At 40.2% G+C, this 12,087-nt stretch overlaps 1 protein-coding gene across 17 annotated transcripts in view; it reads left to right on the top strand.

The window, feature by feature from the left end:
* The window catches only part of SOX5 (SRY-box transcription factor 5), a 402,743-nt gene that overhangs the window by 358,055 nt on the left and 32,601 nt on the right, over positions 1-12,087 (top strand). For 12 of the 17 annotated variants that reach the window (XM_043538849.1, XM_037915855.2, XM_037915851.2 and 9 more), the window contains exons 10-11: positions 2,827-3,004; positions 8,315-8,487. In XM_043538849.1, the coding sequence (XP_043394784.1) occupies positions 2,827-3,004; positions 8,315-8,487 (351 nt within the window). The remainder of the gene's footprint in view (positions 1-2,826; positions 3,005-8,314; positions 8,488-12,087) is intronic. The other 5 variants (XM_037915826.2, XM_037915863.2, XM_037915831.2 and 2 more) reach the window with 1 other exon arrangement.

Below are 12,087 nucleotides of genomic sequence, written 5' to 3'. Positions count from 1 at the left end.
AAGCTGTGCTGACTTGAATGAAGAAGAGCATTCTTAGCACCACGAATAGTTACAGCACAGACATCTCTATGGCAGGGTAACTCAGACAGAAAGACCGCCACCTCCATTTCCAATTTTCATTAAATGAGACATAAAAAATAAAACTGCTTAGTGAGCTAACGGAAAGCCTTGCACTTCACACCAGAAAAAAAAGGGGGGGGGAGGGGGAGGATGGGAGTGAGGGAGGCAGGGAAAAGAGAGAGAGAAGAAAAGAAGGAGAGGAAGTGAAGCTCAGTGGGACTGGATAGCCCAAAGATTCGTTCTAAAGGGAGAGGGCATGGAGCCCTCACCTCTAAAACGAAAATTTGAATCTAGTCTAAGTCTTTATGGTCAGTGAAAGCCATTCGCATCTGATGACTGTTTGATGGCCTATATGAAATGAGGTGGTGGTCTCAGTCAGGTTTCCAGTGGACAGACATTTCTTCGCAGAGCTCATCACCATATCTGGAACTAATCAACCCCTTTTTTGGCACTTATAATAGAGGTCAAGAATTGAATGTACATGGAAACTGACCTCTCTGGAAGGGAGCTGATAAAAGTTGGTGGGGAAGTGTGCATTGCTTCTGGTGATCTATTCTGTGCTAAATAGAGGACTTTGGTCTCCAGGGATATTAGTCTGGCACATTTCATCAACACAGGTGGTTGGGTTTGTTGGGGTTTGGGTTTGGTTTGTTTTTTTTTTAAATTGCACTTTTTAATTTAACCACTTCACTGCTGATCTACCACGGATGTGCTGTTGTTTTCTGTTGAGAGTAGTGGAACAACAGGACAAACCCCATCCCATTTAGCAACACAGTGACTGTGTTTTATTCAGATGTGAATGCCATCAACAGTCAAGCAAGCACCAGGACTGGATTTGTATTTCTTAGTCTTAAGTGGAATGGGTTCTAAACATTGTAAATTTACACATATCAAATAATTTCAGTTAAACTGGGTAAAATTTCCAGAAGCCTCTAAGGAGCTAAGTGTTATGGAAAAACAATGAGTGCTTCTAAGTGAGCTAAGTCACTGCTGAAAATGGGATTTAGGCTCCTAAATCGCTTGGGCACTTTTGAACATTTTGCCCACTGATTTTTTTCTGTATTATTCTTCACAGGAAATATCTAGGAGAACTTTACTATCACTTTAAAGATGACATTTTTGTCCTTTATTTCCCTGATCATTTTGTTTATTCTGCTTTAATTCATTTTTAACTATGAAGTATAAAGTAATCAAATACATTCAAATATAATAAAGGCACAACTCAAAAGCTTGCCTGTTTGAGATAATTGAAAGGTGGCATAACAGTGCTTTGCAGAATTATAAGTAGGTTGTATGATGGTGAAGACATTCATATTTATATAACATGTTTCCATATGCAATATAGACCACTGGACAATTCCTTGCCTTCTGCAGCATACTGCATTCTTTGGACCAGAATTAGTATTACAGTAGTTTCAGATACTCCAACAGTAACAGGGAAAAATTCCAGTGGAGTTTGCTCCACATTTACCAGTCCTACATTATGGGCCTGATTCTGATTTCTCACTGGTGTCGGTCGGAAGTAATTTCATAGGTGCAAATGGACTTTCTTAAAAGTAAAACTTACAAAGGGAGACCAGAATCAACCCTATTATATCTGTAATAGACCCCATGCATAAATATTACTTCCATTAGTTAAAGGATGGGCTTCTTAATTCACAAGTTGCAGAGTAAAGTTTAGCTCTGCAAGGACATCTTTAACATATCCTGCTTTGGCAAGATAGGATAATAGCAGGCACACAAGTTGCAGATAAGTATGTGGCAGAATGGTCCGAAAACATAGATACCATTTCTGGATATTAAAAAGTAATTTTTTAAAAAGCGTTTACTATTGTATCTCCTCTGTAGGGACAGAAAGGGGCTTCTCTGATCCTTCTTTTGCTTTTCGTTAGAGTCAAACCAAAACAAGTGACTTTTGATTTTTAATGTATTGTTCAGAATTGTTTATTGCTCGCTCTCTCTCTCTCTCTCTCTCTCTTTCTCTCTCTATATATAATATGCCAGATTCAGTCCTGAACAAAGCAAATATAACTCCTGTTGATTTCACTCGTAGTTGAACTCTCTTTATGAACTTGGCCCATGTTTTCAATGTACACAACCATGGTAATTATTAGTGAACCTCTAAAGTTTCCTATAAAAATCCAAAAGTTTAGATGCTTATTCTAAATTATGCAAATCTCTGATGGAGATTTGGAAGCTGGAACTAGCACAAAAACTGACTTTCTGGTTCTGACTGGGTAAAAATACCCATAAAAGAGATTGCTTATGATACTTTGGTACTTGTGAAAACCAGGGAGTTCAGAGGAAAATAAAAATAGAAATACAAAATCAACACATTTACTCACACAAGTTTACCCAAGTTTTAGAACTACAAGTAAGTTTGGGTTGAGGTTGAATTTTAGACGGAAGTTGTGATTAATTTTTATTTCTTCCACCTATCTCAAGTTTTTAAAAATTACACAAAATATTATTGTAATTGTACTCCTGTTTGGATTGTATAACTATGTATCATGTAGATGCAAATTTGGAGAAAATTCTTATGTACATTGTGCAAATAAAGAATGTTCTCTAATTCTCCAGTTCATGGGTCATTTTGATTCCCAGCTGACCTAATATGATGGCATCATAGGAAATGTTGCATGATGTGTTTTTAGGATCACTCATTTGCAACTTCACATGAATGGAACGTGACCATATGTGTTTGGGTACAACTATGGCAGCGGCAGCAGCATCTTTATGACATGCTTTATCTTGTGCTCGTTGTAGGATGAAGTGGCCCAGCCGCTGAACCTCTCAGCTAAACCCAAGACGTCTGAGGGAAAATCTCCGACATCGCCCACTTCTCCTCATATGCCAGCTCTGAGAATAAACAGTGGGGCCGGTTCACTCAAATCCTCAGTGCCAGCAACATTAGCCAGTCCTTCAGCCAGAGTTAACACAATAGGTACGTTTGTTTTCTTTTGGTTTTGTTGATGTAGCTCAGAGGTCAGCATTAAAAAAAATCAGCATTTGCCAACCAATGCCACACAATGGCATATGATAAATCGAAGGTGGGGCCTAATATTGCATTCACGTGGAAAAGCGCTCAGTGATCTCAGTAGTGCATTAACTCTTCACATTCCGCATGGGAAAAACTTGTGTTATTTCAGATACTTCTGTATGATAACAATTCATAAATGATTGTTTTGTGGCTACTACTGTATTACAGTGATTTCAAACATTCGCCATTTAAAAGTATAAACAACTGATGAATAAGCTTTAAAAAAATCCCTAGGAGTTACATGTCTACATGTGCATACAGTTCCTTAGAAAATTACAGGTTTGATGCATAGTCCACTGAAAAGCTTTGTGCTTTTAGCTTAATCTACCAGGAGTAATATTAATGGCTAACTAAAAAGTCACCAGGTACATTTCAAAACATACTTTACATTGTATCTTGAAAATAGTCAGGCTAGCTGGTTTTAGTATTGTTCTGTAATATATTATTATTCCTCCCTCCCTCCAAAACTGCCTCTCTTGAGACCATTTAAACAATAAATGGTTCTGGTGTTATTGACACTTTATATTTCACAAGTGCTTTATATTAAAAGGGGGGGAGGGATGTGTGCCCCCACGTGCGTGCCATGTCCTTATGTGTAATGTATATGTATAAATAACATGCAGACACACCCCATTGTAATGATAATCTTTTCCAATCTATTGTACAAAGTGATTGAAAATACAGTAGCACCTCAGAGTTACAAACACCAGAGTTACGAACTGACCAGTCAACTACACGCCTCATTTGGAACCAGAAGTACACAATCAAGCAGCAGCAGAGACCAAAAAAAAAAAAAAAGCAAATATAGTACAGTACTGTGTTAAATGTAAACGACTAAAAAATAAAGGGAAATCAGCATTTTTCTTCTGCATAGTAACATTTCAAAGCTGTAATAAGTCAATGTTCAACTGTAAGCTTTTGAAAGAACCAACCATAATGTTTTGTCCAGAGTATGAACATGTCAGAGTTACAAACAACCTCTATTCGTAACTCTGAGGTTCTACTGTAACCTGAATTGTGATTGCAGGATGGTGTAAATTAATCACTAACTATTTGGGATTAGGTTGAGAGCTTCCAGGGGGTCGGGGGAGGGGGTAGATTATCCTACAGTTGCTTATTGTGGGGTTTCTTGCACCTTCCTCTGAAGCAGCTAGTACTGGCCATTTTTGGAGACAGGATACTGGACTGAATGGACCATAGGTCTGCTCCAGTTTGGCTGTTCCTGTGATTTTTCCATTGCAATGCATTGAAACTATTTGAGACATGCATTCTGTCTTCCTATAAATGAACATGTACTTCACCCAAGTGCACTGTGCAGCATATTCCAGTTGCACATATACCACTAAGACCCATACTTCTGCCCCAACTTTAAAATCCCTATATGTGGGTCCCACAGTCTTCACTCAGTGTGCAGACTGATGAGAGTTATGATTACACGCACCAAATAGAGAACATACTTCTATGGCCAGGGTGAAAAGGGAAATTACTTTATCTGGCATGACATTCTATAGAACTCCATAAATGTTTCATAAATATCCCATTGTTAATTCATGACTTATTATGTATTATTCTTATTAGAACTACACTATTTAACTTGCTAGGTTAGTAATGTATTTGCATCTTTAATCTGTTTGGCCCTGCTGCTCTCTGTGTACAGTGGGCTGAGTTTTCATTTTTTTTCTCTTTAAAACCTTTGTCCTGAGGAGAGTGAACAGCAGCTCTAAGCATAGAGTTAAGAATCTGACCTGCCTCTCAGTGGCAGACGGTCTCTTGTTTTCCTCCTCCTCCACCCATGGTATTTTTCATAGATTTGAGATCCCTACAATTTACTTTTCTCCTTTTAACAAAATGCAGATTTTGAAACACTGTACCTGTAATGAGTGATAATGTAATTGGATAACAGCTGTGAGGATGAATGGAGCTTTAAAGGTCACTCTTGTAAGAAGAATTAATGTGTTATACCATTAATAAACCATGGAAAACTGTGGAGCAAAAGATAACATACTTAAGTTATTGTTAATGACGTAGAGTTCACTGCTTTATATCTCCTAGCTACCAATACAGAAAGTGACTTTTTGAGGTTGCTAGCTGAACAGAATCATTGTGTGTACTGTACAAGATAAGCTGTCTTTAAATGCAGCACAAGAACTGGACAGACACAGGCTGCTCCTATCAAAAATCTGTCCTTTATGGAGGACTGGATGATTCAGAGGCTTGGTAATGGTATGTAGAGCCTTTTACTGCTAGGTAACTAGTTCACAGCCAGCCCGGTTGTAGTAAGCAAAAGCCATTACCATGTATAAACCCTTTGTTGACCTTAACAAAATGAGTTGTTGAGCTCAGTCAAGCCCCCAGCAGAAGTTTGCACGTGACATAAAACCACCATAATTGACAGCCTCATTGTCACTTTAAGCAAAAAGACCAAGTATTGAATGGGCTAGATAGACTGAACTATCTTCTTTCTGTGAGAGGTAGGTTGCTCCAGCACAGGGCTGAAGCACACCGGTTGGGAACCCTGCAAGGCCTTAACCATGCTGTCTCTGATCTCTGGATAAAAAGAGGACTTTGGTCTCTAGGGCTGCCCATGAGAGGGAGGGCCTTCTGACCTAGGTGGGCTTAGGCCCAGTGTCCTGGAATTCAGATAGGCTGGCACCTTTCCCCACCACTAAATTCACTTTAAAACCCCCTTTTAAAATCCATCCTTCAGACTGTTTGTTTTCACTGTGCTCACAATATTGTTCAGCTGTATCTGGTCAAGGGGAGCACGCACCTTTATATCAGAAATAATGTAGGGCATGTAGCTGGTGAAGTGGCACACATGGCATGTAGTCCTTTGGTTACACCCATCCACACTGCCTGTAAATCATGCTAAAACTTGAGGAGTCACACATGTCATGGCTTCACATACAACTTTAAATCCAGGCATTTCTTTTCAAAAGCAGGCATATGCCTACCTATTAAAAACAAAAACAAGTCCCCCCTTCCCCTCTCCCCGTTGTCTCCAACATCTAAATACTGGTTTGGCAATCCCTGTAACTAAGTGCATTTAGTATCTCTCTGTCAATAATTCACCATGTACCCTAAACAAAAACAATTTACATTCAACTTGCATTTATATTAATCTTTTCTCTGCATACCAGCATATTGGCAGCTATTGAAAAACATAAAGAGTGCTTGCTTTTATTCACTGATGTGTGCCAAATCTTCTCAAAGAGAGTGGTAGTCAGGAAAAAAAAAATGGTCTGGAGAAGGGCATGAATTCCAATTCTTAGGCAAATTCACCTATAATACAAATTATAACTATGATAATATCTAATCAAGAGCACTGCTATTTTTAAATGTCACTGGGTTTTTGTTTGCTTTTATACAGTTTATTCTGACCAAATGCAAACTTGATCAATAACAGATGCAAGGTGGGGAAAGAACCAAGCGACGTGCTAAGACGGGGACCCCCCCCCCCCCCACCAAAACCCCTGTGATACCATTTAGGAGGTGTGGATTACATCCTTCCTAGCACTAGAAAAGCTGTCATTGCCCTGAAATCATTGAGCCAGGTCATCTGGTAAAAATAAGTTATGTGGATCAAATTAATTTTATGTAAAACTGCCAGTGTTTTCAGATACTTACGTGAAAGGTATTTGTTGATCTGCTCCCCCTACACTCAGACTATACAGAAACTTTTGCTTTCAATTCTCCAAAGGAGACCAGAATGCCAGGATCATTCTGTTATTATTTTGGGGTGGGGGGAGGGAAATGAGGGCACAGCAGTGCAGCACTGAACTAATCTGACATCAGCTTCTTCCACTGAAATGTTTTAAGCAACAAGACAATGTTCTATGTTTTTTGGCAATCAGTGGATCAGATAGAAGAGTCTAGCAATATAACAAGGATGTGTAATCTGACATGATTAGACAAGGCTCTTTAGGAACAGAACATTTATAATTGAGACAAAGAAAGAGTATTAATAACACTTTCCTAACACGGCAGTTAGCCATTTTATATTTCCTTTCTTTAATCTTAGTGTTTTTCAACAAATCATGGGATTTAATAGCGTGTTTTGGCAGATTAGAGGATTTATGGCCCAGATGTTTTTTGTTCTAAAAATGGATTAGGGTGTAAAGTTTGCTGGAATCCATGGAACATGTTGAGGCAAGCCGGTCATTTTGTGTGTGATTAGTGCTTGCCTTCTGTCTCACAGTCCCTCCATCTGTCACAATTCACCAATGGATCTGGTTAGATTTAGCCTCATGTCACAAACAGAAGTCCCTTTTCTGGGCAATTTCATATTGCAGATTCATTTTATGCCATTTTTATGCCCTAGTTAAAAGACAGAAAGAAGAGTGTGTGTGGAGGGGGGTGGGTGGGGAGGAATGATAGATACTAGCTTCTCCTATAATGTTTGAAAAATAGACTGGGGCTTGGAGTCTTCCATCAGTATTCCATCCTACAAATCATATGCAGATCATAATAAGTATAATCTACAGTACGCTAAAGGGAAAAAAATGACAAAGTATCACGTTTAAAATTAAATAGCATTAGCTGTGCTGGTGATGATTGTAACATTTTAAAATGAAATATTTCAGCCACTACTAGTGCTAAACCCTAGGCAGTGAATTCACAGCCAAATAGTGTAGACATCTGACCTACTATCAGCAACATGAATAGAGTGGGAACATAGGTCCATGTAGCTGTGGTTTCTTATACATTTCTGAATGACAGGTGGTGGTGGGGAGCATTCGGCAGCGGGAAGTTTCTTTTCCCAGCCGTTATGCGCTTTGTATCTATAGCAAACCACCGCCACCTGTGGTTTATTTTAATGTATTCACAAGTTTTAAGAAAGGGAAGGGAAAAAATGGTCTATTTTTAATAGTTTTGGATTGCTTGCATGATCAAGGCCTCCCACGTCCCCTATCAAGTTACATCCTGCTGTATACAAACCACAAGGCCAATCTCTGTAATGTTGGGTAAACATTGAAACTAATGGAATCAAGTATCAGTGATGCTATCGGTATTAATGTTTCTCATGGTTTATACCCAGGTGGCTCTATCATAAGAGCAGCTAATTTCCAAGCACAGACAGGTTTATGGGTCTGCTCATTGTCTCTGTCTCTTTCTCATTTAATTAAGTGCCCAAGGAAAGCACTGATGAGTTTCATTGACAAAAGTGAAAATGTTTTCTTGTAACTTTCCTTTCTTTCTTCCTTTCTTTTTAAGATATTCTTTCTTCTATCACGTCGTCAGGTTATTTAAATGACCACGATGCTGTCACCAAGGCAATCCAGGAGGCCCGACAGATGAAGGAGCAACTTCGGAGGGAGCAACAGGTGCTTGATGGGAAGGTGGCTGTTGTGAATAGTCTGGGTCTCAATAACTGCAGGACAGAAAAGGTCAGTTCCTGAGACTCCCTTTTCTGATAGTCACTTGGGTGATCATATTCTCCTCATGTTCAGGCATTACAGATACACACACACATCTCCTTCTCCCTCTCTTTTCTTTTCCTCTCTTCCCTGCTCTGTCTCCCTCCTTCCTTTTAGAATATTTGCTTCTGTCAAAAAACAAACAAAAACAGCCCCACACAGACATGGAGACAGTAGAGCCTAAAACATAGTTAAAGTCCTTATGAAAACTTTGGAGACCACTAATTCTCTGTTCCAGGCTGTCAATATGTATTATGACTAGGTGATCTTTGAAATATCTGGGTGTGAGTGAAAATCTTGCTTTATGGAAATTCTTACATGTTTTTGTGAGATGAGCTGGATTTGCAAATATGCAAGCTTCTTTAGGATCATAAGCTTTGCTGATACTCGGGCTCAGCTTCTGGATATTTAGCTTTATGAGGCTGTCATATATGATGTTTTGTGACCATTGCAACGTAGCACTGTCAAGTCATGTTAGATGACTTAGCAAAACTGAAAAAACAGAGAATTGACAATACGAACTGTACCAAATACTTTCTAGAAGCACTAGAATTGAGGGGCCCTGCATTATTCTAATTTTGAACTGGCCTGCTAAGCTGTAATAAGCAAAATCGTCAACTAAGGTAATATTTTCCTCTCAGGGAACACTTGTATATATTGTATCTAGCACTGTCCTTTTGTCATGGGGGTTACAAGAGTCACAGGTTCCATGATTTCCTGCTTTTTTCAGGAAATGCCTGTGACTACTTTCTGGTGCCCTACCCTTGCTGAAGGTGTGTGTAAGCCCATTGCTCCCTTCCTGGCCACGTTTACATTGATAGCATATCAATTATGACAGTTACGCTATCCAAGACAGAAATGTGGAAAAGTTGTTGGGTGCGTCACAAATCCATGTTTTTACAATATATTTTCCATGATTTTTTCCCAAATATTTCTCCAGACAAAACTGCTTTAATTCTACAAAATAATCAAGGTGAAATATTATTGCATTTGGTGAAAATGAAATTTTATTGGCTCTCCCAGTTCTGGTGGCTCTTTCATTCCAAGATCCCCATGTGACTCATTCAGATAGGCAGACAGATAGAATAAAAATGATCAGCTACTTAGCAATAACTTGAAAATCAGTCATCCTGGGAAGCTTGTGAGTCAAACAATATTGTCCAGAACGAGCAGATTGCTAATTTGGATAGCTTTCCAGTTTCCCTGTTTTTTAGATGGAGTTTGATCAATAAGCTGTGAGAAGCCAGCAGACCGGATAATGAATGTTAAATGTACATGCGAGTCTGTTCCTACTGTACTTTTTCACCAGCCTAGCATGGGTGTAAATGATGTAGAAATGGCTCCAATTTCATGCACTCTCCTGAGAGGAAGGGGGAGAAAAAAGAGGTCAGTGTAATAGGTGTCTGGCAGTACATAAAACCTCTTTTAGAAGAATAAGGGCATTGGGTATTGAAAGAGAGGGACAGAGCATGTTTATGGCATTTCATATAGAAGAGTAGCAGAAGGGAAGGGGGGAAAGTAGAGTGTCAGCTATAAGGCGAAGTGATCACAAGCACAAAGGAATTTATATTCAAATATTTAAGCATTCTTGAAAGGATGCTTGGAGCAGAAATTCCTTTTCTGTGCTCCCCATGTAGAAATGACTTTAACACTCAGCCAGATGCTAATGCAAAGTGACTCAAGCTATTCCTCGCAAGCATAGCTAAATTGCCGTTATTTGTTAAGCGCATTGAATTCAGCTGTGGATACAGCAGTTGGTTGCATTCAGAAAGCATCTGTACCCTTTTTTTTTTTTAATCCTCCAAAGCAGAGACAACTCTACCTATCTCCCCCCCTCTCCTCCCCTGTGCTGGCTGGGAATTGTCAAGTGACAACCGACCAAATCCTTTTGGACAGGAAGCCTTCATCCTGAGTCCTATATACTTGCAAAGCAGGCCTTGTGGTTGGATCAGGGAGCCCATTAAAAGCACTTTGATGGTATGGAAATTCATCTTCATGAAGCACCCAGGCCCCTAAGCAGCATGCTGTTTAGCTGTGGTTACAGATCAGTCATTCACATCGGAGGGCAGTAATTGTGCTGACGGCTTGTACAGCAATGGAAGTACATAAAATAATCCCAGGCCCTCCACCATGGCACTGCAAGTTAATCTTCTTTAATACACAGATCAGCTGTTGTTCTAACACATGACTTTATGCCGGCTCTAGTGACTTTGCACAGCCTTTTGATTAAGTAACAGGAGTGGAGCCATCTGCATTCGCTTTATTCTGTTACTTTCCTATTGTTAGGCTCCTCCTCGCCCTTCTGTTTTCACTTCTCACCCTCACCACAAGCTCTGGGGTTTATTTTGCTCTCTAGTTCATGTTCCCTGTCTGCTTGGGTGTGCATGAGGGGAAGGTATTGCATTTGCGGGGTTGGGGGTTCAGGTTTTCTTTTCTAAAGTGGCAACAGCTTTTTTGATACAATAGCTGCCAAACTTTATCAGGATTTCATTCTGAAGAAGACACAAAGGTTCGATCCAAATCTGAACTCTACAAAAGTGCAGTGGTGTTTGGATCTGGATTGCTGGTTTGACCCATTATACTGATAGGGGGGGCTAGTTGTGAATTTCCCTTTGGAGCTGCAGGATCTCAGAGTTGACAGAGATTTATTTGGGGGGGAGGGGGGGGGTTGGATTGACCCAGCAGAGAGAAAGGGAGGTGGCTGTGAAGTTTGGAAACCTAGCTGAATTTTCCATACATTCTGGGTCTTCTCATCTAATTATAGCCAGACAGGAAGTTCTGATCCAATTCAGGATCTGAACTTCTCCAGAGTTTGAGGGTGTTTGGATATAGGTTTTTGCTTAAAGCTTTTATCAAGACCTCCCCCTGGCATTTGGGGGTGGGGGGGGGGGGGGAAAGGAAAGTACGGCCAGTTTCAGTTAAATTATATTCCTGAAATTTTTCTTTCCTTTTTCTTGGAAGAGAAAGAGAGAAAGGTAGTGGGGAGGGAGAAACTGAGAATATCATAGATGGGTCTCTAAGGGTTTACATCAGCAAGCTTAAGGGCAGGCCCAATGATTTAAGAGGCAAACACACCAAACCGCCAGGCCTTTGGGTTTCCTGCTTTTGTCCCTTGCTCCCTGCAGAACAGGCGGGAACGGGATAGCTACAGAGGCATTGCAAGGAACGCATTAATGATTGGTTACGGTGCTTGCACACAAATGTACTGATACATAGCTGTGTATGCCATGTGCTGGAGAGCAAGATGATCCTGAATCACTTCATTCTCGCTGGAATGTTGCTAATCTTTATGAGCCAGGCACACCGTGCCATGGTGGGGTCCAGAGATTGAGTCCCTTCTTCCCCAGTGTTGGTGGTATAAGTATGGAGCTAAAAAAGGGCCGGTTGAGCCTTTTTATTGCACGAATAGTAATCCCACCCACCAATGCCTGGGTCTGCATTTCTGAACTGCCCAAAGTCATGAGTACCGTTAAGGATCTGTCTGCTGGGTGTGGCTGGAAAGGCACAGGGGCAGGCAATCCCCTTTTATGAATGCTCATCTTAAAGCCTCAGAGGCTGTTTTCCATACAT

The sequence above is a fragment of the Chelonia mydas genome, chromosome 1, assembly GCF_015237465.2.
Source record: "Chelonia mydas isolate rCheMyd1 chromosome 1, rCheMyd1.pri.v2, whole genome shotgun sequence".
In the NCBI taxonomy this organism is placed as follows: domain Eukaryota; kingdom Metazoa; phylum Chordata; order Testudines; family Cheloniidae; genus Chelonia; species Chelonia mydas.
This window is presented reverse-complemented; position numbering and strand designations above follow the sequence as displayed.